Genomic DNA, 26,924 nt, shown 5'->3' with positions numbered 1-26,924 from the left:
TAAATTCAGATCCCATGGTGGTAATCTCTGTCTAGTAATGGGCCTAGATCTAGCAGAGGCTCTAATGAATCTAGCTACCTAAGGATTGCCTGCCACATCATGATTATACGGGGATCCTAATGCAGCCACCTGAACCTTTAAGGTGCTAGTAGCAAGGCCCTGCTCTAATACCCTTTGTAAAAATTTTAGGATGGCCATGATTGGAACCCTATGCTGCACAGGAATTTTTTCCAGGTTTTTCCAGAGGCTCTAGTAGTGACAGCTTTTCTACTTTGGAGTAGCAAAGAAGTCAAATTTTGGGAAAACCCTCTGTCCTTCAAAAGCGCCCTCCCAAATTCCATGCTGTCAAGTGTAAACTTGCTGCATGAGGATGATATTTCGGCCCCTGGGAAAGAAGATACAGAAATTCTGGCAGCACCCAAAGATCGGTGACAGACATCATACTCACATCTAAACAAAAAAACTAATGCCATAAAAATATTATTTTATTAAATTAATCTTAAAAATAACCAATGAACCTAAAAACAACAGCACCAAGCAATTATTAATCCACTGTACTAGACAAAACTATCCGGTGGGTTGGGGGATGGGTATCTCTATTACACCCTTATCATCCCTGCCTAAACCCTACCTGTCTGCGGAGGTTGGCACCCTCTCAGACGCAATATGGCGCCCCCGCTCCTCGGCGGCTCGCCCTTCTGTCCCTAAAAAACCCTGGTATACACACCAAAAAGGGATTCCCGGATAATACCCCTACAGAAGGATACCCACACACAATAACGGTGTCCAAACTATAACCAAAAGAAGGGAGTATGACAAAAACCATAACCAACAAACAAATCTAGTGCAGTGAATAAAAAACAATCTAGTATTCTGGGAACATACAGTTAGGGCCAGAAATATTTGGACAGTGACACAAGTTTTGTTATTTTAGCTGTTTACAAAAACATGTTCAGAAATACAATTATATATATAACTAGATGGCAGCCCGATTCTAAAGAATCGGGAGTCTAGAATCCATATATACTTTATTTATTCAAATGTAAGAATAATACAATTCGGCAGGAGCTTGAAGAGCAACGTCACTGGGCCCGCCTCCACGCAGTAGAAACTTGCTGTGAGGTAAAAATTCAAAAATCACACCAAAATGGCGGGCGGAGTGTGTCACAGTACGGCACGTTTCTGATTGGTCGCTCGCAGCAGGCGGCAACCAATCAGACACTGGACACTGTTGACGTCACTTATCTCCGGACATTAGCTCCGGACATTAGCTCCGGACATTAGCTCCGCACATTAGCTCCGGACATTAGCTCCGGACATTAGCTCCGGACAAAGCCACTGAAGTTGGCACAAACTGCAGGAAGTAGTATTCTAGGCAATTAATCTCCGGACATTAGCTCCGGACATAAGCTCCGGACATTACCTCCGGACAAAGTCACGGAAGTTGGCACAAATTGCAGGAAGTAGTATTCTAGGAAATTCTATATTAGACTAGATGGCAGCCCGATTCTAAAGAATCGGGAGTCTAGAATCCATATATACTTGAAATTCGGCAGGAGCTTGAAGAGCAACGTCACTGGGCCCGCCTCCACGCAGTAGAAACTTGCTGTGAGGTAAAAATTCAAAAATCACACCAAAATGGCGGGCGGAGTGTGTCACAGTACGGCACGTTTCTGATTGGTCGCTCGCAGCAGACGGCAACCAATCAGACACTGGACACTGTTGACGTCACTTATCTCCGGACATTAGCTCCGGACATTAGCTCCGGACATTAGCTCCGGACAAAGCCACGGAAGTTGGCACAAATTGCAGGAAGTAGTATTCTAGGCAATTATATATTAGATATGGGCTGAAAGTGCACACTCCCAGCTGCAATATGATAGTTTCCACATCCAAATCGGAGAAAGGGTTTAGGAATCATAGCTCTGTAATGCATAGTGTCCTCTTTTTCAAGGGACCAAAAGTAATTGGACAATGGACACTAAGGGCTGCAATTAACTCTGAAGGCGTCTCCCTCGTTAACCTGTAATCAATGAAGTAGTTAAAAGGTCAGGGGTGGATTCCAGGTGTGTGGTTTTGCATTTGGAAGCTGTTGCTGTGAGCAGACAACATGCGGTCAAAGGAACTCTCAATTGAGGTGAAGCAAAACATCCTGAGGCTGAAAAAAAAAGAAAAAATCCATCAGAGAGATAGCAGACATGCTTGGAGTAGCAAAATCAACAGTTGGGTACATTCTGAGAAAAAAGGAATTGACTGGTGAGCTTGGGAACTCAAAAAGGCCTGGGCGTCCACGGATGACAACAGTGGTGGATGATCGCCGCATACTTAATTTGGTGAAGAAGAACCCGTTCACAACATCAACTGAAGTCCAAAACACCTCAAGAAGCCAGCTCAGTTCTGGAAAAGTATTCTATGGACAGATGAGACAAAGATCAACCTGTACCAGAATGATGGGAAGAAAAAAGTTTGGAGAAGAAAGGGAACGGCACATGATCCAAGGCACACCACATCCTCTGTAAAACATGGTGGAGGCAACGTGATGGCATGGGCATGCATGGCTTTCAATGGCACTGGGTCACTTGTGTTTATTGATGACATAAGAGCAGACAAGAGTAGCCGGATGAATTCTGAAGTGTACCGGGATATACTTTCAGCACAGATTCAGCCAAATGCTGCAAAGTTGATTGGACGGCGCTTCATAGTACAGATGGACAATGACCCCAAGCATACAGCCAAAGCTACCCAGGAGTTCATGAGTGCCAAAAAGTGGAACATTCTGCAACGGCCAAGTCAATCTCCAGATCTAAACCCAATTGAGCATGCAGTTCACTTGCTCAAATCCAGACTTAAGACGGAAAGACCTGAAGGCTGCGGCTGTAAAGGCCTGGCAAAGCATTAAGAAGGAGGAAACCCAGCGTTTGGTGATGTCCATGGGTTCCAGACTTAAGGCAGTGATTGCCTCCAAAGGATTTGCAACAAAATATTGAAAATAAAAATATTTTGTTTGGGTTATGTTTATTTGTCCAATTACTTTTGACCTCCTAAAATGTGGAGTGTTTGTAAAGAAATGTGTACAATTCCTACATTTTCTATCAGATATTTTTGTTCAACCCTTCAAATTAAACGTTACAATCTGCACTTGAATTCTGTTGTAGAGGTTTCATTTCAAATCCAATGTGGTGGCATGCAGAGCCCAACTCGCGAAAATTGTGTCACTGTCCAAATATTTCTGGCCCTAACTGTATATAAAGAGATATCTCACCTACCAGATCCCTAGAGCAATCCCTGCCTGTCAGCAGAGGTTGGCACCCTCTTGGATGTAATGTGGCGCCCGCGCTCCTCGGCGGCTCTCCCTGGTGTCCCTAACAATCTCTTGGATTATGAATGATAGGAAATATTCACCCCAGAACATTGGCAATCATGAACCATCAGTCTCGAATTTTGAATACAGAAGACTGATGGTTTATGATTACCAATTTTCTTTCGTGTGTGTCATTGTGAATCACTGGTATGTGTCGCAGAGACAGAGGTTGCCCTCTGCTCTGTAAGCCTGAAATGTTGTTGTTCTGGGACCCGTAAAGGGAGGCTTACATAATTAGTCGGAGAGCTGGGTGGGACTGACTAACCACACTCACCTCTCACCTATGGGGGGGTTACAGCTACATAATGTGACCAGGGTTTGGGTCAAATGGTCTCTGGGTTCAGAGTGTATGGACCTGGATGGTCAGAGGGGGCTGTTTTCTAAGGCCCTGAAAGAGGTCAGGTCTGTGTTGAAACCTCCAGCGAATGGGGACTTCCTGAAGAGCACATGGAGAGACCGTGGATCTGGATGGTTGGTGTTGGAAGGTCCAACTAATGGACAGACTTCCTGAATAGCACGTGGCGAGACCATGTACCTGCAGAGCCTAGGACGGCTTCTGTGTTGGAGAAGCCAGAACTGACAAGAAGTCAGCTTGAGGAAAGAAGCTGCTGGAAGGTAACCTCAGATAAGGGGGTTGTAATATACAGCAGAGAGGTTTATCTGCTACATGAACAGACTGGTGGTCATAATATGTTCGTGGATGCAATGAAATGGAATTTACGTTATGTGGTTTATAGACTATTTTTGTGATAAACCGTTCCTGTGTGCTTTAATTCCGTTGCCAAGTGTGTGTCCCCCCAAACACCTAGGGAGCGCTATCTCATGTTAGGTGTTCATGTGCATGGCTTCTGAGAGGTCAATGATCCCTCAGGTACCTGCCTCCTAGTTTACATAATGAATATTATATTTATCATGGGAAAAAAAAAAAACCTTCTGCAAGCAGGCACCAGCAGTGGCGCCTGTGCTGCAGCCTGATCGCATAGGTACTGTGCGTATAATAAATTTGTTTGCTGTTTTCTTAATCTTGCTAGAGAAAAAAAATCCTACTCCAAGATGGCGCCGGTGGTGCTTGCGCAGTAGCAGCTCTCAGCGATCTCCAATAGGTGCTACTTCAAAGGCGCCATTTTCAAACAGATTTTTTTATGACAATCAGGAGAACAGCAAATAAATTATAAACACAGTACATAGTGTTATGCCGCTGCCGCCAGCTCCGCCCACTCATACTCACCTGTCTTTGGCGTTCCGGCATGCCTCCTCTCCTGCGGCGTCTTCCTCTCTACGCTCGCTCCCGGCCTCTGAACGCCAGATTCAGCACTGCGCGTGCGCACTTCTGATCCTCCTACCGGACGCTCCTCCTCGTCCTCTCTATCTTCCTGGAGGACTGTTACCCGGAAGTGTTCTTCACGCCGGTATGTATACCGCTTCCTGCCGCCCCTCTGTGCCTGATGATCATATGTGCTTTCATGTGCTCTAGGTCGCCCGTGGTCTCCGTGCATTCTATGCTCTCTGACTTTGGGTCTCTTCTTTCTCCACAGTATTCTGCCAGTTCCAGCGTCCCTGCGGTGTTCCCGTCTGTCTCTGTGTCTCTGCGGTCCCGTGCCAATTCCTGTGTCTCAGCTGTATCCCCGTCTGTCCCTGTGTCTCTACTGTACCTCATCTGTTCCTGTGTTTCTGGCGTGTTCCCGTCATTCCCTGTGTCTCAGCATACCTGGTTAGTCCCTTGGTCTCTGCAGTGCTCCTGACAGTCCCACGGTTTTTGGTGTATCCACCTATCCTGAGTCCCCTCCGTTCCCGCCAGCCCATTTTCTCGTCCTTTTTCCGTCTTGGTCCCCCAGCTTCCGTGGCGATAGTCCCTCGCAGGCCTGCCCCTAACTCTCCCTGTATAAGGGGCGGTCTATCTGGCTAGCTCGTCTGTTATGATCAGGTGGCCTTGGAGCAGCATGAAATGACCTTCGCTGGAGCAGTGGTAACTTTCCTGACCGCAATCCCTGATCCTATCACTGCAACTAGAAGTAGCCGTGGGGTGTGCCTAACCAGACCTAGACACCTCGACACAGCCTAAGGACTAAATATCCCTAAAGATGGAAATAGGAAAACTATCTTGCCTCAGAGTAGACCCCCAAAGGATAGGTAGCCCCCCACAAATAATGATTGTGAGTAGGAGAGGAAAAGACACACGCAGACAGAAAACAGTGATAAGCAAAGGAGGCCACTTCTACCTAGATAGGAAAGGATAGTACAGGATACTATGCGGTCAGCATAAAACACTACAAAATATCACAGCAGAAAAATACAAAAACTCCACCACCTAACTAAAGATGTGGAGAGTATATCTGCGACTCCAGCGAGTCCAACTAGACTGAGAAAACATCAGGCACAGTCTAGCAGGAACAAAATAGAAACAAGATAATCACAGAAAATAAACACACAGCAGTGTGTCTAAAAAAAATGAAGAAAACACTTATCTTAGCTGAATTGGCAGCAAGCAGGAGGGGCCAGGCAGAGGACCAACACTTCCAAAGGAACATTGACTACTGGCAAGGACTAATGAGTCCTGCACAGCTAAATACCCCAGTACGAATTGCAATTAGCAGAAACACCTGTCCAAGACTGATGCTCAGGAATAACCTAATTACCATGAACAACCACCGGAGGGAGCCCAAGAGCAGAATTCACAACACTCGTCCGTGACGGGATCGTCGTCATGGTCCAGATGGTCCACTTTTTGTTTTTGTATGGATCGTCACACATAGGCGATCAGGCTGCAGCTCAGGCACCACTGCTGGTGCCTGCTTGCAGAAGGGTTCCCCCCCCCCCAAGATATATATAATGTTCATTATGTAAACTAGGGGGCAGGTCACTTAGGGATCAGTGATCTGTGGAAGCCATATTGGTGAATACCTAAGCAGAGCACCACATGAAGACACCCACACAGGCCGCCCTGGAGCATGGGCATATCACTAACTCAAAACTGAAAATAAAGATTAAACAACATCCAGATGGATTTCATCAACCAAGGTATCATTTTAATCAGTATAACGGTGCCTACCTGATACTGTCTGTAGTGTACTGTGCACAATCCTGCTGACAGGATCTCTTTAAGTACTGGAGAATCTCTTTCCCGACTCAGCCAGCACAAATCGAATAGTGACATAAATAGTCCACTATTTTCTGGTATGAGAACATGACACAAACTGGAATATATGAAGGATTTGTCTGTGCATAGCTAAGGCCAAGTAAGAAGTCACGAAACACGAGCTACTGTAAAGGAAATAAGGATAAACAGTGCACATAGGAGCGAAACACAGATGGTTAGATAGCAAAGGTTAGCCCAATGGAAAAAGCACTAACGGTTTCAATGGAATTAATCATCATAAGTTAGTGTGTCAAGTAGAATTTAACAAAAAAAAAATCCTCTGTGCTAACTTTTTATTTTCCCCCCACTAGCTTTAGATTAATTACCATATTCAGATTTGCATAAAACGATCCTCAGCAAGCAAGACTATGGCACGATGAAGGGCTATGTAGCTAAGATGGGTATATTGACCGTAGTTGGACCAAAGCTCTTCTGCCTGAAGGGGCCCAGAGGCATTAATGGGACAGTAGTAGTGTAAACGGCCTGGGATGGTTAGAGGTGTCCTCGCACAGATTTTGCATTTAGGCCCAGGAGCTTTAAGCTATGCCTCTGGGTCCCAATGTCCTATTTTCAGGATACTACATGTATATTTCAATTCAGTAATATCTGTATTCCTTCTCCTGTTGACTAGTCAAGCTTCATTACAGAAACTTCCAGCAGATGCACACCAATACTGATGTGAGAGAAAACAGGGCTAATGAACAAGATGGTGACGATTCCTAAATCTATTGCAATTGTCACCTTGATGTATGAACGCCTTGTGGTGCAAAATATAAATTAAAAAGTGCAGTCACGAGTAAGAATGACAATGAGAAGATAAGGGGAAAACGTATCGAAAAAGATGTCAGAAGTGAGAGTCAAAACCCTGAGAAATATCCCGTGCTGTGAAGCACAAGACGGCCCCAATGATTTCACAGATACAAATGACAGGATCATTATCTTTGTAGAAATGCTTGCCAAACACTGACAGAAGCTAATGCTTCTCTGTTAAACTTAAAAACTAGGTTGCCAGTCTCGGGTTACTTTATATTGAGGAAAATATTTAACTGAAACAGCAGTCTGCGATATTCAATCCTTCATCGATCCCGCTGCCGCTATGAAAACCAAAGTCAAACTTTGTACAAAGAAGCATAAAATGTAGCTCAATATCCCGTAGCCCTATCCAACTAGCAAACAACATTTACAGCAGATTATTACGAAGTATGATATTTAACTCTCACATGATCGCGGTAATTAAAGCAATACCGTCATACTAGTCATATGACATGCCCAGGTATTCACTATCGATACAATGTATTTCTCCCGGAGTCAGCATTGATGTCCCTTTTTTCCCTGCAGCTTTGCCCCCACCTCTTACTACATGGATGAGAAGGAAATGTGAAGAATCCAGGGACTTGGATGTACAGCATGTGAGTCCTGTTGTTGCTAAGAAATACATGGGGCGTATTGATTTCTATAACCCCAATGAAGAAGGAGCTGATGTTCTCTCATTGCCTAGGTACTGGCAGGATGCATTAACTCTTTATAGTTCCAGTTATGTGTTCAAAAGATACTCTATAAAAAAAACCTGATCTGGTAATACACGTATATGGGAATTTAGACTTACAGGAAAATATGTATTGTTTAGAACACATTTTCTATTTTAACTTATATTTTAAAAATGCTGATGATCTCTATCTTTTCTAAGAAATATCCTAAAGTGTTGCCATTTTCACAGTCTCATAACAGACATTTTGCGATCTGCAGAGATCACTTTTCCGCAGATAATAATAAAATAATAAATAATCTTTATTTTTATATAGCGCTAACATATTACGCAGCGCTTGACAGGTTGCAGGTTTGCAGATATTTCATTCTCATCACAGGCAGGACTATTGTGGTAGGCATCACCCCTACATAGATGACACAGGATCCAGTATTCACCCTAGGAGATTATCATAGTGCATTTCTTCATCCCCCAGTTACCTCTACACAAATCACAGAACATATATAGCAAAATCACCGCAAACAAGTCAATGAACATGCCCAGTCTACTACTTCCTTTGTCCGTATGGCTGTGGTAAAGTATATTTCTATAGGCTGTTAAAAAGAACTTGAGACTACCCACATAAACATGTGCAGAAAGTAGAACATCAATTACAGTGGGTGAAATAAGTATTGAACACGTCATCAATTTTATAAGTAAATATTTTTCTAAAAGTGCAATTGACATAAAATTCTCACCAGATGTTAGTAACAACCCATCCAATCCAGACAGGCAAATAAATCACAGCAAAGATGTCAATTTTATCTCTCTTTTTATACATCCTTAAATGCTGTTTGCTTTTGCGGCTGCTACTTGACATTCAGTATTTCTGTTCAGCTTACTTGTAATGAGAATACCCAAGTCCTTCTCCTGCACTGTGTCTTCAAGAAAATGGCGCCGGAAAGCGCGGACTGCGCAGGCGCCGATTCCGGCAGCAGGAGGACGAAGAAAATGGGCGGAAAGGAATGGCGTAAGTAACAAATTGCTGTGGCATGAAGCTATGGCACTTCATGCCACAGCAATTTGTTACTTACGCCACCTGATTCCTTTCCGCCGCCATTTTCTTGGTCCTGCTGCCGGAATCGGCGCCTGCGCAGTCCGCGCTTTCCGGCGCCATTTTCTTGAAGACACACTGCAGTGTGTCTTCAAGAAAATGGCGCCGGAATGCGCGGACTGCACAGGCGCCGATTCCGCCAGCAGGAGGACCAAGAAAATGGCGGTGGAAAGGAATCAGGTGGTGCAAGTAACAAATTGCTGTGGCATGAGGCTGTGGCACTTCATACCACAGCTATTTGTTACTTACGCCCCCTGATACGGGGCATATATTATGGAGCATCTTATGGAGCAACGTATGGGGCATATGGATGGGAGCAGCAAATTAAAGAACGGTGGTGCAGGATGGGAGCAGCACATGACAGAACGGGGGCGCAAAATGGGAGCAGCACATGACAGAATAGGGCAGCACATGACAGAACGGGGGTGCAGGATGGCAGCAGCACATGACAGAACGGGGGTGCAAGATGGAAGCAGCACATGACAGAACGGGGGCGCAGGATGGGAGCAGCACATGACAGAACGGGGGCGCAGGATGGGAGCAGCACATGACAGAACGGGGTCGCAGGATGGGAGCAGCACATGACAGGATGGGGGCGCAAGATGGGAGCAGCAAATGACAGAATGGAGGCGCAGGATGGGAGCAGCACGTGACAGAACGGGGGGGGGGGGGGGGCAGGATGGGAACAGCACATGACAGGATGGGGGCGCAGGATGGAGCAGCACATACCAGGATGGAGACCATATACCAATATAAATGCTCGCCACCCGGGCATAGAACGGGTTCAATAGCTAGTTATGTATATGAAGCAGTAGGATTACTCTGGCCTAGGTGCATTACTTTACATTTAACTGCATTAAATCTCATTTGCCAAATGTTTGCCCATACAGTCATTTTATTCAGATGGTTTTGCAATATTGTAATGTCAAGGTCAGATTTTAATACTCTGCAGTTTGTTGTTGTCTGCAAAGACTGACACTTTACTCTCAATCTCATTCAAAAGGTCATCAATAAAGAGGATGAAAATGATCGACCCTAGATCCGATCCCCACTGCTGACTGTAACCCATTTAGAGAACATACAGTGTATGACAACTCTTTGTTTCCGGTCATTTAGCCAATTCCTTACCCATCTGCATATAGCTTCCCTCATTCCTCCACTAATCAGCTAGTGAGGCAGTTAAAGTTGTAGAGCAAATTTACTTGTTTTTCATTCTACATATATGTTCCTAAGTTTGGAACTAATACCAGGATTTTTACATCATATTGGTGTTCCTTAGGGGTACATTGGTGTCTTGTCCAAAGTATGTAAAATGGAATGAGCTGCTATATGCAAAGAGCTGGTCATTATGTAGTAGGAAACCATACTTTTTCATAAAAAGCATAATAGATTACAACACTCCACGTTGTTTTGATATAAAGGGGTTGTCCGGAAATACGTTATTGATTACCTACCTGCATAACAGGTCATCAATAACAGAACGGTGGAGATCCGACACCTCCACCGATCAGATGCTCTGACCTGAGTGCGTTTTCTATATCACAGCAATGATTTTGATGTTTTTGACCATTTATTACACTACGGACCAAAGGACATAACATAGAATGTGCCACATATGGCTGAAGATGTACCTCTGTGATGAGTGACCGGTATCCCATAGAGTTCTGCTCAGGTCTACTGCTGTCGCCATTCATAAGTAGCTTATATGTAAGTAAAACTGACGTAATGTCCCACCTTTTATTATTATGTTGATTTAAGTCAGAAGAAATGTAATATTAGATTTTTAAAGTGGTAACAGATTTGTACCAATCCCCTCCTAATCTCGTACATGAGCTTTTAAAGTTAAAAGGGACAAATGCTTTTAAATCCTAGCTTTGCCGCTCTCGTGGTCTTTGCCTGTCTGAGATTACAATTCCTGTAGCAATGATATGGCCTCCATTGCTGGACTCAGAAGCCGAGCGCCGTTCATACTGGCATCACCACTGATGTTAGTAATCATATGCACGTAGATGGCGCGTCACCACTGCAGGCAAGTAGACACAGACACCATTGGAAAGGTGGTGCTGGAGCTGAAGAGGAGTGACTGCCATTCCTTTATCACATTTGCTGCTGTTAGGGAATGTCATATTGAGAATACCTCCTTTTCAGTTCACACTTACTTGAATAGCAACAGAATAAATGAGTTCTCCAAGAGACGGCAAGAGGCATTGTTTTAACTTGCTGTTCCTGAAATTGTCTCTAATCAGCTCAGTCAGCAAGGTGATTGCCTGCAGAGACATTAAAAGTTTGCATAAATTAACAGAAAATAGCATCATCAAATTAATCTGCACAAAGAAACACACCACTACAGTGAAAGAAAGGCACAAATAACCATTATAACAGCGATGTTTACAAATGGCGTTACAAGGAAAAAAAGCATGAGTAATTAAAGCTCATGAGAGCAAAGCGAGTTCGTCAGTCTTTTGTTTTCCATCTAACATATTATAGATTATGGGACTATGGTGTGGGGTTGGAGAGGCATAATGAATGTTGCCGGACTATTCTAGTCTTCATTCCAGGCACAGTAAGGGTACCGTCACACAGTGGCATTTTGATCGCTACGACGGCATGATTCGTGACGCTCCAGCGACGTAACAATATCGCTCCAGCGTCGTAGACTGCTGTCACACTTTGCAATGTACGACGCTGGAGCGATAATTTCATGACGTATGTGCGATGTAGAAGCCGTTGGTTACTATGCGCACATCGTATACAATATCGTGCACACCTTTGTTACACCATGCGATCATGCCGCCACAGCGGGACACTAGACGACGAAAGAAAGTTTCAAACGATCTGCTACGACGTACGATTCTCAGCGGGGTCCCTGATCGCAGGAGCGTGTCAGACACAGCGAGATCGCTGGAACGTCACAGATATATCGCTCGAACGTCACGAATCGTGCCGTCGTAGCGATCAAAATGCCACTGTGTGACGGTACCCTAACAGTTCAGTGTCGTATCACTTTGGTTGTGGAACCAGTGATATGACCATTTCTCCAGAGTGTCCCAGGTGCCGTCTTTAAACATGACAACTCCAGGCTGTATGTTGCTCGTGCTACTGTAAGCAGTCCGCATGGCCTAAATGTTCTACCAGGGCCTGCAGCATCTCCGGACTTGTTTCCGATTGAGCACATCTCGGCAGCAGCAGATCTTGTTGATTTGCTTGCCCAAGTGTATTCATTGTGGCAAAACAATTCTCAGACAACCATTGATAACCTCACTGACGCATGCCAAGGTGTGCAAATGCGACTGAATAAATCAAGATCTTTTAAAAATGTTGCTTCCATTTTTTCAATATTTGTATATCATTAACAGGTCTATCATCCTGTGATAATTCTAAGATGAGAGAAAAAAAAAGAGAGAAGGTTCCTTTAAATGCAAATTTAACAGATATACTCCTCAACATTGCATATAAAGGGACATTCTAACTGAAAAATAAAGATTATTATTATTATTATTAACTAATATAGTCACAGACCTGTATTGATTCTAAAAAATGAAGGACCCCAATTCCTTGCTTTGTATGTTTCATAAGTATTGCATGTAAAGAAAAAGAGAGGGACTGACAGCACTCACACAAACGGGCGCTCGTTCCTTGTCCAGGGAACCAACCTGGATATGTCAAATAGTCCAAAAAGGGATGAACAGCGCTCCAGCCGGGTGTCGTGGTAACAAAAAGGTCTTTATTAATCCATGTAAAAGCGACGTTTCGACCAGTATCCTGGTCTTTTTCAAGCATGTAACACAGTGCAAGGTGTCGGCTTAAATGGTGTGGATACCACACAGGGCACCAATCACCAGTTAGCCACTAATTACATAAATACATACAACAAATAACATCAATCAAATAATATCCCACCCATTAAAATGGATATATACAATATCAGCGGCATGAAAAGCACAAAAAAGAAGAAAAAATCAAAGCAAAAGAGCTTATATCATATAACATTGCTGCAGTGTTTACATATCCTCCAACCAATTAGGCTCCGGCATGCCCGTAACCAGGGCTACAAATGTCCAATAGCTATCCCAATCCTCATATCCAATCCAGGTCCTCTCTATGTTTGGCGCCAAAATTCAGCCAGCCTATCCGAGTTCATCACGCTTCCAGAGAGCCCTAAATAACAAATCAGGCAGCCACTTACAACTTACATAATAGTTACATCACAATCCCGCGTCCTATCCCGGCAAGCCACAGGACCGCAGCAGGCTTAGAAGCGCCCGGATGGCTGTAGCTGCGCGCCATGGCAACAGCCCGCCCATCTCACATGACCGCAGAGCACGGCCCGCCCCGCCGCGACGCAAAAACTCCCCCCCCAGTAAAGGAGAAGCCGCAGGCGCGCGCAGGCGCGATATCGCTGAAGACCGCAGCACCGCTATACTCGATGCAAACCGGCCCAGCGGCACCGCGCATGCCACACCCCCGACTCCCCCCACCCAGGGAGGACGCCAATGCGTCACAGCCAGAACGCCCCAAACCCGACGTCACGGAGCCGGCAAGCTAGATGTCAATGCGCAGGCGCCCACATCGTCACAGGATCTAGGTAGCCATGGCCACAGTGGATTGTCACGGTAACCTAAAAAACAGAAATAGATTGGGTAAACCAGCTCAAGGCAGTACAGCTCAAATACATAATACAAACAAGCATCCCTACTGGTTATACGAATCTATAGAGTACCACTAATGGGGGACAGCAAAAACGACATTGTATATTCAATCCTAAAGAATAAAAAACATTAAAAAGTGAAAACACCTTAAAAAAAAATACTGATAAAGAAGCCATAATTGGGAGAAGAGAGAACTATTTAGGAATACAAACCTGTAAATTGAAATCTAAATTAAGACCTCCAGGTTGTAAAGTCCCCAAAGAGTAAATCCATCTCATTTCCTTTTTCCTGAGCAATGATAGTCTATCCCCTCCTCTCCTCAAAGCCGGCACACTGTCTATTACTCTAAAGCGTAATTGATTGACCGAATGCTTATTATCCAAAAAGTGTTTGGGGACAGGCAAATCTGTAAGTCCTGTGCGTATCGTGCTTTTATGCTTACTGATTCGCGTCCGAACCTCCATCGTGGTCTCCCCCACGTAGGCTAACCCACACGGACACGTAATCATGTAAATAACAAAGCTCGAAGAGCAAGTATAGCGTTCTTTTAAATAAATTTTCTTCCCCGTATGGGGGTGATAGAAAAACTCTCCTTTAAGCATGTTGTTACAGCTTGCACAACCCAGGCATGGAAAATTTCCAAGTCTGGGTGTGCTCAGAGTCGTTTGAATTGAGGAACTCTTAAAGGACCCAATATCAGACCTTACTAGACTATCACCCAGATTGCGTCCCCTTCTGTAAGACATCATTGGATAATTGTTAAACGCCGGTATTGATGGTAAACCGCGTTGTAGGCCCAACCAATGTTTTCTCAAAATCCTGTCAATTTGACCACTAGCTGAAGTGTACGTAGATACAAAAGGGATACGTTCCCCAGTCTGCTTAGAAGAACCTGACTCACGAGTAGATTCCCGTGGTAAGTTACGGACCTTATGATTAAATCTGCTCAGCTCCTTCTTGGGATAACCCCTGTTAGAGAATTTAAGACACATCTCATCCAGCCTCCGATCATTTGACAGGATTTTGAGAAAACATTGGTTGGGCCTACAACGCGGTTTACCATCAATACCGGCGTTTAACAATTATCCAATGATGTCTTACAGAAGGGGACGCAATCTGGGTGATAGTCTAGTAAGGTCTGATATTGGGTCCTTTAAGAGTTCCTCAATTCAAACGACTCTGAGCACACCCAGACTTGGAAATTTTCAATGCCTGGGTTGTGCAAGCTGTAACAACATGCTTAAAGGAGAGTTTTTCTATCACCCCCATACGGGGAAGAAAATTTATTTAAAAGAACGCTATACTTGCTCTTCGAGCTTTGTTATTTACATGATTACGTGTCCGTGTGGGTTAGCCTACGTGGGGGAGACCACGATGGAGGTTCGGACGCGAATCAGTAAGCATAAAAGCACGATACGCACAGGACTTACAGATTTGCCTGTCCCCAAACACTTTTTGGATAATAAGCATTCGGTCAATCAATTACGCTTTAGAGTAATAGACAGTGTGCCGGCTTTGAGGAGAGGAGGGGATAGACTATCATTGCTCAGGAAAAAGGAAATGAGATGGATTTACTCTTTGGGGACTTTACAACCTGGAGGTCTTAATTTAGATTTCAATTTACAGGTTTGTATTCCTAAATAGTTCTCGCTTCTCCCAATTATGGCTTCTTTATCAGTATTTTGTTTTTAAGGTGTTTTCACTTTTTAATGTTTTTTATTCTTTAGGATTGAATATACAATGTCGTTTTTGCTGTCCCCCATTAGTGGTACTCTATAGATTCGTATAACCAGTAGGGATGCTTGTTTGTATTATGTATTTGAGCTGTACTGCCTTGAGCTGGTTTACCCAATCTATTTTTGTTTTTTAGGTTACCGTGACAATCCACTGTGGCCATGGCTACCTAGATCCTGTGACGATGTGGGCGCCTGCGCATTGACATCTAGCTTGCCGGCTCCGTGACGTCGGGTTTGGGGCGTTCTGGCTGTGACGCATTGGCGTCCTCCCTGGGTGGGGGGAGTCGGGGGTGTGGCATGCGCGGTGCCGCTGGGCCGGTTTGCATCGAGTATAGCGGTGCTGCGGTCTTCAGCGATATCGCGCCTGCGCGCGCCTGCGGCTTCTCCTTTACTGGGGGGGGGAGTTTTTGCGTCGCGGCAGGGCGGGCCGTGCTCTGCGGTCATGTGAGATGGGCGGGCTGTTGCCATGGCGCGCAGCTACAGCCATCCGGGCGCTTCTAAGCCTGCTGCGGTTCTGTGGCTTGCCGGGATAGGACGCGGGATTGTGATGTAACTATTATGTAAGTTGTAAGTGGCTGCCTGATTTGTTATTTAGGGCTCTCTGGAAGCGTGATGAACTCGGATAGGCTGGCTGAATTTTGGCGCCAAACATAGAGAGGACCTGGATTGGATATGAGGATTGGGATAGCTATTGGACATTTGTAGCCCTGGTTACGGGCATGCCGGAGCCTAATTGGTTGGAGGATATGTAAACACTGCAGCAATGTTATATGATATAAGCTCTTTTGCTTTGATTTTTTCTTCTTTTTTGTGCTTTTCATGCCGCTGATATTGTATATATCCATTTTAATGGGTGGGATATTATTTGATTGATGTTATTTGTTGTATGTATTTATGTAATTAGTGGCTAACTGGTGATTGGTGCCCTGTGTGGTATCCACACCATTTAAGCCGACACCTTGCACTGTGTTACATGCTTGAAAAAGACCAGGATACTGGTCGAAACGTCGCTTTTACATGGATTAATAAAGACCTTTTTGTTACCACGACACCCGGCTGGAGCGCTGTTCATCCCTTTTTGGATCATAAGTATTGCATTCTTATAGTCCAGACAGTCTGCATATGTGTAGTTAAAATGGTTTTCCAAACCTTAACAAACAACCTATGTGGTAGTTGAAAGATGTACAAATGACAGTCTTAATGAATTGGGATCTAATAATTTTATACACAGAAATGTTGAATAGAAGTCAAATTATAGCGAGATAACTACTTTACCATATAGGATCCAACATATGAATGCTGATATTATAAGGTACCATAAACTGGATAATAGATCCAGAAAATCTGGTTATGTATAGGACAAGGTCCATATTGTTGTACATTCCCCAACTCTGTAATAAAATAACTGCTTGGCTAAGCATGAGCTTAACCCCTTCAAGTCGCGGCCCTTGTGTTTTCATTTTTCACTTCCCTCCTTCCCAGAGCCATAACTTTTTTATTTTTCCGTCAATATGGTCATCTGAGGGCTTATTTTTTGGAATTTTTTTTCACCACTTAGATAAAAAATAACCTAGTCATGTTAGGTGTCTATGAACTCGTAATGACCTGGAGAATCATAATGGTCAGTTTTAGCATTTAGTGAACCTAGCAAAAAAGCCAAACAAAAAACAAGTGTGGGATTGCACTTTTTTTGCAGTTTCACCGCACTTGGAATTTTTTTTCCCCCGTTTTCTAGTACACGACATGGTAAAACCAATGATGTCTTTCAAAAGTACAACTCGTCCCACAAAAAAATAAGCCCTCACATGGCCAAATTGACGGAAAAATAAAAAAGTTATGGCTCTGGGAAGGAGGGGAGCGAAAAATGAACACGGAAAAATGGAAAATCCCAAGGTCATGAAGGGGTTAATAAAAAATGTTTGTATACTAAATTTAGTTAAGCAACGAATACTGAACCATAACAATACTTTTGCAAGAAATTATTTATCTATGAAATGAGTAAAACTTTTACTGTCAACTATATGGAAACGGAGTCAATTTATCAGCTGCTCATAGAATATTTGGTCAGCATACACCGACGTTCTGCTCTAAAGGTATTTAAACAAATATAGATAATTGTTTCTACAAATTCATCTGAATATTTATTGTTGTAAGATCAGGCAGGCAGAAACACTCATGCAATATTCAGAGCTTTGGCATCTGAGTAAATATCACTAAATATTTAAAAAGTCTCCGGAGAAATGTTTTATAAGATTGTATCCATGTGCTGCAGAACCTATGCTTAAATATTCAGTCAGTTGAGGTAGATTTGATGGATTTTATTGAATGCGCAGAGCAGCGGACCTCAGTAGGTCCAGCAGGATTTGGGAGAATCCCAAAAAGCCTGTGGCATACTTTATTCATACGGACTTGGAACACAACGAAAGGTATGAAGACAACATTGTAGCAGGAACAGTTGTATGTCATGAATATGCACCACATCCCCATTCATTTTGTACCAGCATTTCATGAAGAAATTGAAATATTTAACATTTTTTGTTTGTTGAATGAACACTTGCAGATTATTGATAAACAGTAGTTTCACTAGATGTTTCACAAATGGAGCCTTATACAAAAAAAAATATGTCTACTTCTGTTACTTGCATGTAAAATTCATTACCGGTAATTATTAAAAGAAATTAAATAATAATCTTTATTTTTATATAGCGCTAACATATTCTGCAGTGCTTTACAGTTTGCACACATTATCATCACTGTCCCCATTGGGGCTCACAATCTAAATTCCCTGACAGTACGTCTTTGGAATGTGGGTGGAAACCGGAGTGCCTGGAGGAAACCCACACAAACACGGGGAGAACATACAAACTCTTTGCAGATGTTGTCCTGGGTGGGATTAGAACTCAGGACTCCAGCGCTTGCAGCGCTATCCACTGAGCCACCGTGCTGCCCAATAAAATCTTTCCCCCTTTACTAGACCTACTTATTGCTTAATTTGCATATACTTATCCAATATGCACTGTCTTTTATATTTGTAGGCACCCACAATTCTGACCTAAATGAAACACCCATTGAGGTCAGGAGTTGTGCCAGCATGGTCACACGAGCCATTATTTGTCTTACATAACCATGTCTCCCTTCTGGTACTTCCTGTTAGTAAAGTGCTGGGACAGGAGGCGGACAGCAGTATCGAAGTGAGGAGAGTCGCGGAAGCTGCCAAGCACAGTGTAGCCCAATAATCTGTCTGTGACAGAAGCTACTCCCCGTTTTGGAGATGGATTTAGCCGTTAAAATGACTATTAAGTAGGACATTCCCCTAAAAGAGTTTGCACTGAGATGTGTAGTTCTCCCTAACTATAGGGGAAGGTCCCCTGATAGCTGACTGTCCGATCAATATGACTCCCATGGATGCTGAGAATAGATCCAGAGGCCCTGAAGAGGCCTGTCTGAATAGAGGGGAAGTAGCGCCTGTGCACCTAAGCTCCATTAATTCTCAATGGGAGTGCGAGAGATAACTGAGACATCTCCGGGATTCCCTATGGCTAGGGGACAGTGGCGTATCCAGGGGGGGGCAGCCGGGGCATGTGCCCCGGGCGCAGCTGACAGGGGGGCGCCAGCGGGCCGCCTGATGTGATGCGGCATTACAGCTGTCATAAGCCAGGCTCCTCGTCGGCGGCCTTCTGCCGGCCCCACAGACCAGTGAGATAATAGTCCCGTGCTGCTGCGCTAGTACCCGGCGGTTGCGGTTCGCTTTCTTGTTTTGTGAGACAAGAGGAGTCCCTTCCTTCTCTGTTTAAAGCCTGCTGCCTGCGCCCTGGGCTGGACCCTGACAACCGCTGAGAGGCGCTCTGACCGCCGCTGGCACTTCCGTTCAGGGAAGCGCCAGCAGCGGCTGACGTCATGGAGAGTGTGACAGGCTGCTGCTGCATCGTTCGTCGTTGCGCCGCAGCACCGTTGACTAGGTTCGCGGCCGCGGGTGTCCTGTGTGTTTAGTCAGTAGTCACAGTGTGTAGGTGCTGTTGTTGCGTGGTTGGACGGTGACGTCGTTGGTGGTAGGTCAGGTCAGGGTCAGGACAGGTGCGTCGTGCTCCACTACTCCAGACCGCGGCCGCAGGGACCACCGGGTGACTCCAAGTTCCCTGATTGTCATAGGCAGCTACAGCCCACATCCCAAGAGACACTGTAATATACACTGCACAGCAGAACTGTGTTGGTGTGTTTGATTTTTCACAGGCAGCCGAGCTGAGATTGTGTGAGGCAGCAGAGCCAAGATTGATGCAGCAGGGCTGAGATGGTGTGATGCAGCAGAGCTGTTATGTTTTGATGAAGCAGAGCTGATATGGTATGATGCAGCAGAGCTGAGATGGTCTGATGCAGACCATCACAGCTCTGCTACATCAGACCATCACAGCTCTTCTTCATCAGACCATCACAGTTCTGCTGCATCAGACCATCTCAGCTTTGCTGCATCAGACCATCTCAGCTCTGCTGCATCAGACCATCTCAGCTCTGCTGCATCACACCATCGCCGCTCTGCTTCATCAGACCATCTCAGCTCTGCTGCATCAGAGCTGAGATGGTCTGATGAAGCAGAGCTGAGATGGTCTGATGAAGCAGAGCTGAGATGGTCTGATGAAGCAGAGCTGAGATGGTCTGATGAAGCAGAGCTGAGATGGTCTGATGAAGCAGAGCTGAGATGGTCTGATGAAGCAGAGCTGAGATGGTCTAATGAAGCAGAGCTGAGATGGTCTGATGCAGCAGAGCTGTGATGGTCTGATGTAGCAGAGCTGTGATGGTCTGATGAAGCAGAGCTGAGATGGTCTGATGCAGCAGAGCTGAGATGGTCTGATGCAGCAGAGCTGAGTTGGTCTGATGCAGCAGAGCTGAGATGGTCTGATGCAACAGAGATGTGATGATCTGATGTAGCAGAGCTGAGATTGTCTGATATTGTAGAGCTGAGTTTGTTAAGTGCCACCTATCTAAATTTGTGAAATGTAGCAAACCTGAACCTGTTATTCACATGTAGCAGCTCTTGTAGTCCTGATATGTCAGATGTAGCAGAGCTACAGTTAATGTTCAAATGGGGGAGGTGGGGGGAGAGGTTGGAGGGGGGGGCGCCGAACTGATCCTTTGCCCCGGGTGCAGTAAAGGCTAGATACACCTCTGCTAGGGGATAACTTCATAACTTGGTACAAATCCTTTGAATACTTACAATAACAAACTGAAAAAATGTGCCCAAGATCAGAAACTATCTAACGAGAAATAAGGAACATAAAAAATAGCATAAAATTCTTTACATAAAGCTGTACCTTATATTTCATTAAGTCCAAGAGACAATACAATTCAAGATGTATTCCATTCCCCAAGATCCTATCCCAATATGTAGTAAGTGTAATAATAATAATAACATTAGAAAATATCTCCAATTAGTAATGTAGTATAGTTCTTCTGATTTGCTGTGTCTCTTTCCTCATGTGCAGGCATTACAAGGTAACCATGGTTATGACCACTGATATAGAGACAGTCAGGCCGGGGTCACACTTTCGAGTGCAATGAGAGAGCCTCGTATCAATACCTGGCACTCGAGACCGGAGTGTGCGGCTGCATGTATTTCTATGCAGCTGAACGCTCCGGTCCTGAGTGCCGGCGGCTGTACCAGGTATCGATGCGAGTCTCTCGCAAGTGTGACCCCGGCCTTAGGTAGTTAGTTCTTAGTTGATACCTAAGGTCCTGCAATCCCTGCACATGAGGAAAGAGACATAGTGTTATGAAAGGCAATTCAGTACTACAATGGACATAGCGGTCAGAGCACATACAGTGATCTGACAATAACCCAAAATCATAGAACGAGCTCTGAGACGTGGGAACTCTGCAGACCGCAATCCCTAATCCTCTCCAAACAACACTAGAGGCAGCCGTGGATTGCGCCTAACTCTGCCTATGCAACTCGGCACAGCCTGAGAAACTAACTAGCCTGAAGATAGAAAATAAGCCTACCTTGCCTCAGAGAAATACCCCAAAGGAAAAGGCAGCCCCCCACATATAATGAATGTGAGTTAAGATGAAAAGACAAACGTAGAGATGAAATAGATTCAGCAAAGTGAGGCCCGACTTTCTTAACAGATCGAGGATAGAAAAGGTAACTTTGCGGTCTACACAAAACCCTAAAGAAAACCACGCAAAGGGGGCAAAAAGACCCTCCGTACCGAACTAACGCCACGGAGGTACACAATTTGCGTCCCAGAGCTTCCAGCAACAAATTAGACAAGCTGGACAGAAAAAAAAACAAACAAATAGCAAAGAAGAACTTAGCTATGCAGAGCAGCAGGCCACAGGAATGATCCAGGGAAAAGCAAGTCCAACACTGGAACATTGACAGGAAGCCAGGATCAAAGCATTAGGTGGAGTTAAGTAGAGAAGCACCTAACGACCTCACCAGATCACCTGAGGGAGGAAACTCAGAAGCCGCAGTACCACTTCCCTCCACCAACAGAAGCTCACAGAGAGAATCAGCCGAAGTACCACTTGTGACTACAGGAGGGAGCTCTGCCACAGAATTCACAACAGTACCCCCCCCCCTTGAGGAGGGGTCACCGAACCCTCACCAGAGCCCCCAGGCAGACCAGGATGAGCCACATGAAAGGCACGAACAAGATCGGGAGCATGGACATCAGAGGCAAAAACCCAGGAATTATCTAACTGAGCATAACCCTTCCATTTAACCAGATACTGGAGTTTCCGTCTAGAAACACGAGAATCCAAAATCTTCTCCACAATATACTCCAATTCCCCCTCCACCAAAACCGGGCAGGAGGATCAACAGATGGAACCATAGGTGCCAAGTATCTCCGCAACAATGACCTATGGAATATGTTATGTATGGAAAAAGAACCTGGAAGGGTCAGACGAAAAGACACAGGATTAAGAACCTCAGAAATCCTATACGGACCAATGAAACGAGGTTTAAACTTAGGAGAGGAAACCTTCATAGGAATATGACGAGAAGGTAACCAAACCAGATCCCCAACACGAAGTCGAGGACCCACACGGCGTCTGCGATTAGCGAAACGTTGAGCCTTCTCCTGGGACAAGGTCAAATAGTCCACTACATGAGTCCAAATCTGCTGCAACCTGTCCACCACAGTATCCACACCAGGACAGTCCGAAGACTCAACCTGTCCTGAAGAGAAACGAGGATGGAACCCAGAATTGCAGAAAAATGGCGAAACCAAGGTAGCCGAGCTGGCCCGATTATTAAGGGCGAACTCAGCCAAAGGCAAAAAGGACACCCAGTCATCCTGATCGGCAGAAACAAAGCATCTCAGATATGTTTCCAAGGTCTGATTGGTTCGTTCGGTCTGGCCATTAGTCTGAGGATGGAAAGCCGAGGAAAAAGACAAGTCTATGCCCATCCTACCACAAAAGGCTAGCCAAAACCTTGAAACAAACTGGGAACCTCTGTCAGAAACGATATTCTCTGGAATGCCATGTAAACGAACCACATGCTGGAAGAACAATGGCACCAAATCAGAGGAGGAAGGCAAATTAGACAAGGGTACCAGATGGACCATCTTAGAAAAGCGATCACAGACCACCCAAATGACTGACATCTTTTGAGAAACGGGAAGATCAGAAATAAAATCCATAGAGATATGTGTCCAAGGCCTCTTCGGGACCCGCAAGGGCAAAAGCAACCCACTGGCACGAGAACAGCAGGGCTTAGCCCGAGCACAAATCCCACAGGACTGCACAAAAACACGCACATCCCGCCACCAAAAGGATCTAGCCTGTCATGATCCCAATGGCAGGGGATCACTAAAGGACAAGCACAGATACAAACAAGCTCTAGGGCGATGGAACCTGAGCTGACCGCGACCCTGAACCTAACACACAAATAAAAGTAGCCGGGGAACGTGCCTACGATGATCCTAGACGTCTCGCTCCAGCCGAAGATCTAACTTCCCCTATTAGAAGAAACACAGACCTCTCTTGCCTCCAGAGAAATACCCCACAGAAATAGCAGCCCCCCACATATAATGACGGTGAAATGAGAGGAAAGCACATAAGCAGTATGAAAACAGTTTCAGCAAAATGAGGCCCGCTAAAGCTAGATAGCAGAGGATACAAAAGTGAACTGAGCAGTCAGCGAAAAACCCTTAAAAAAAAACCATCCTGAAATTACTTGAACTCATGTGCCAACTCATGGTACATGAGGAGCAATTTCAGCCCACTAGAGCAACCAGCAGCAAGAATCACATATCTGCAGGCTGGACTAAAAAACCAAATAAAGCAAAACACCAAAACAGGAAAATCCAAACTTAACTTGACTAGAAGGTTCTAGGAGCAGGGAGCAGAGATAACAAGACACACTGGATACATTGATAACCGGCGAGGAAATGCCAGCAAAGCCAGGTTAAATAGGAAACTCCCATATCCTGATGGAACAGGTGGAACCCAGAGACCCAGGAAAGACAAGTCACCCAGTACCATCAGTAACCACCAGAGGGAGCCCAAAAACAGAACTCACAACACTAGCCACCAACTCTCTGGTACCAAAGATTCCAGGATGACCAGCCAACACCGAACAATGAACCTCAGAGGTAACTTTATTGGTCCACCTATCAGGGACAAACAGTCTTTCCGCTGGACAACGATCAGGTTTATTAGCCTGAAATTTTTGCAGCACCCGCCGCAAATCAGGGGAGATGGCAGACACAATTACTCCTTCCTTGAGGATACCCGCTGGCTCAGACAAACCCGGAGAGTCGGGCACAAAACTCCTAGACAGAGCATCCGCCTTCACATTTTTAGAGCCCGGAAGGTACGAAATCACAAAGTCAAAACGGGCAAAAAACAGCGACCAACGAGCCTGTCTAGGATTTAACCGCTTAGCAGACTCAAGATAAGTCAAGTTCTTATGATCAGTCAATACCACCACGAGATGCTTAGCTCCTTCAAGCCAATGACGCCACTCCTCGAATGCCCACTTCATGGCCAGCAACTCTCGGTTGCCCACATCATAATTTCGCTCAGCAGGCGAAAACTTCCTGGAAAAAAAAAGCGCATGGTTTCATCACTGAGTAATCAGAACCTCTCTGCGACAAAACAGCCCTTGCTCCAATCTCAGAAGCATCAACCTCGACCTGGAACGGAAGAGAAACATCTGGTTGACACAACACAGGGGCAGAAGAAAAACGACGCTTCAAGTCTTGAAAAGCTTCCACAGCAGCAGAAGACCAATTGACCAAATCAGCACCCTTCTTGGTCAAATCGGTCAATGGTTTGGCAATACTAGAAAAATTGCAGATGAAGCGACGATAAAAATTAGCAAAGCCCAGGAACTTTTGCAGACTTTTCAGAGATGTCGGCTGAGTCCAATCATGGATGGCTTGGACCTTAACAGGATCCATCTCGATAGTAGAAGGGGAAAAGATGAACCCCAAAAATGAAACCTTCTGCACACCAAAGAGACACTTTGATCCCTTCACAAACAAAGAATTAGCACGCAGGACCTGAAAAACTGTTCTGACCTGCTTCACATGAGACTCCCAATCATCCGAGAAGATCAAAATGTCATCCAAGTACACAATCAGGAATTTATCCAGGTACTCTCGGAAGATGTCATGCATAAAGGACTGAAACACTGATGGAGCATTGGCAAGTCCGAATGGCATCACTAGATACTCAAAATGACCCTCGGGCATATTAAATGCAGTTTTCCATTCATCTCCTCGCCTGATTCGCACCAGATTATACGCACCAAAAAGATCTATCTTGGTGAACCAACTAGCCCCCTTAATCCGAGCAAACAAATCAGATAACAATGGCAAGGGGTACTGAAATTTAACCGTGATATTATTTAGAAGGCGGTAATCTATACAAGGTCTCAGCGAACCATCCTTCTTGGCTACAAAAAAGAACCCTGCTCCTAATGGTGACGATAACGGGCGAATATGCCCCTTCTCCAGGGATTCCTTCACATAACTGCGCATAGCGGCGTGCTCAGGCACGGATAAATTAAACAGTCGACCTTTTGGGAATTTACTACCAGGAATCAAATTGATAGCACAATCACAATCCCTATGCGGAGGTAGGGCATCGGACTTGGGCTCATCAAATACATCCCGGTAATCAGACAAGAACTCTGGAACCTCAGAAGGGGTGGATGACGAAATTGACAGAAATGGAACATCACCATGTACCCCCTTGACAACCCCAGCTGGACACCGACATGGATTTCCAATCTAATACTGGATTATGGGCTTGTAGCCATGGCAACCCCAACACGACCACATCATGCAGATTATGCAACACCAGAAAGTGAATAACCTCCTGATGTGCAGGAGTCATGCACATGGTCAGCTGGGTCCAGTATTGAGGCTTATTCTTGGCCAAAGGCGTGGCATCAATTCCTCTCAATGGAACAGGACACTGCAAGGGCTCTAAGAGAAACCCACAACGCTTAGCATACTCCAAGTCCATCAAATTCAGGGCAGCGCCTGAATCCACAAATGCCATGACAGAATACGATGACAAAGAACAGATCAAGGTAACGGACAGAAGAAATTTTGACTGTACTGTACCAATGGTGGCAGACCTAGCGAACCGCTTAGTGCGCTTAGGACAATCAGAGATAGCATGAGTGGAATCACCACAGTAGAAACACAGCCCATTCAGACGTCTGTGTTCTTGCCGTTTAACTCTGGTCAAAGTCCTATCGCACTGCATAGGCTCAGGTTTAAGCTCAGGTAATACCGCCAAATGGTGCACAGATTTACGCTCACGCAAGCATCGACCTGAATGGCCAAAGACATAGACTCATTCAAACCAGCAAGCATAGGAAATCCCACCATGACATTCTTAAGGGCTTCAGAGAGACCCTTTCTGAACATAGCTGCCAGCGCAGATTCATTCCATTGAGTGAGCACGGACCACTTTCTAAATTTCTGACAATATACCTCTATCTCATCCTGACCCTGACAAAGAGCCAGCAAATTTTTCTCTGCCTGATCCACTGAATTAGGTTCATCGTACAGCAATCCGAGCGCCAGGAAAAACGCATTGATATTACTCAATGCAGGATCTCCTGGCGCAAGAGAAAATGCCCAGTCCTGAGGGTCGCCGCGCAAAAAAGAAATAACAATCAAAACCTGTTGAACTGGATCACCAGAGGAGCGAGGTTTCAAGGCCAGAAATAATTTACAATTATTTTTGAAACTCAGAAACTTAGTTCTATCTCCAAAAAACAAATCAGGAATAGGAATTCTTGGTTCCAACATAGCTTTCTGATCAATAGTGTCTTGAATCTTTTGTACTCTTGCCGAGAGCTGATCTACAAATGAAGACAGACTTCTAATGTCCATCGCTACAACTGTGTACTGAACCACCCAAATGTCTAGGGGAAAAAAAAGGCAAAACACAGTGCAAAGAAAAAAAAATGGTCTCAGAACTTCTTTTTTCCCTCTA

At 44.9% G+C, this 26,924-nt stretch overlaps 1 protein-coding gene across 4 annotated transcripts in view; it reads right to left on the bottom strand.

The window, feature by feature from the left end:
* The window catches only part of ULK4 (unc-51 like kinase 4), a 941,213-nt gene that overhangs the window by 685,285 nt on the left and 229,004 nt on the right, over positions 1-26,924 (bottom strand). For all 4 annotated transcript variants that reach the window (XM_069730129.1, XM_069730128.1, XM_069730126.1 and 1 more), the window contains exon 18: positions 11,236-11,343. In XM_069730129.1, coding sequence (XP_069586230.1) covers positions 11,236-11,343 — 108 coding nt within the window. The remainder of the gene's footprint in view (positions 1-11,235; positions 11,344-26,924) is intronic.

The sequence above is a fragment of the Ranitomeya imitator genome, chromosome 6 (assembly GCF_032444005.1).
Source record: "Ranitomeya imitator isolate aRanImi1 chromosome 6, aRanImi1.pri, whole genome shotgun sequence".
Lineage (NCBI taxonomy): Eukaryota > Metazoa > Chordata > Amphibia > Anura > Dendrobatidae > Ranitomeya > Ranitomeya imitator.
The sequence above is the reverse complement of the archived record's forward strand: the minus strand, read 5'-3'. Positions and strand labels throughout refer to the sequence as shown.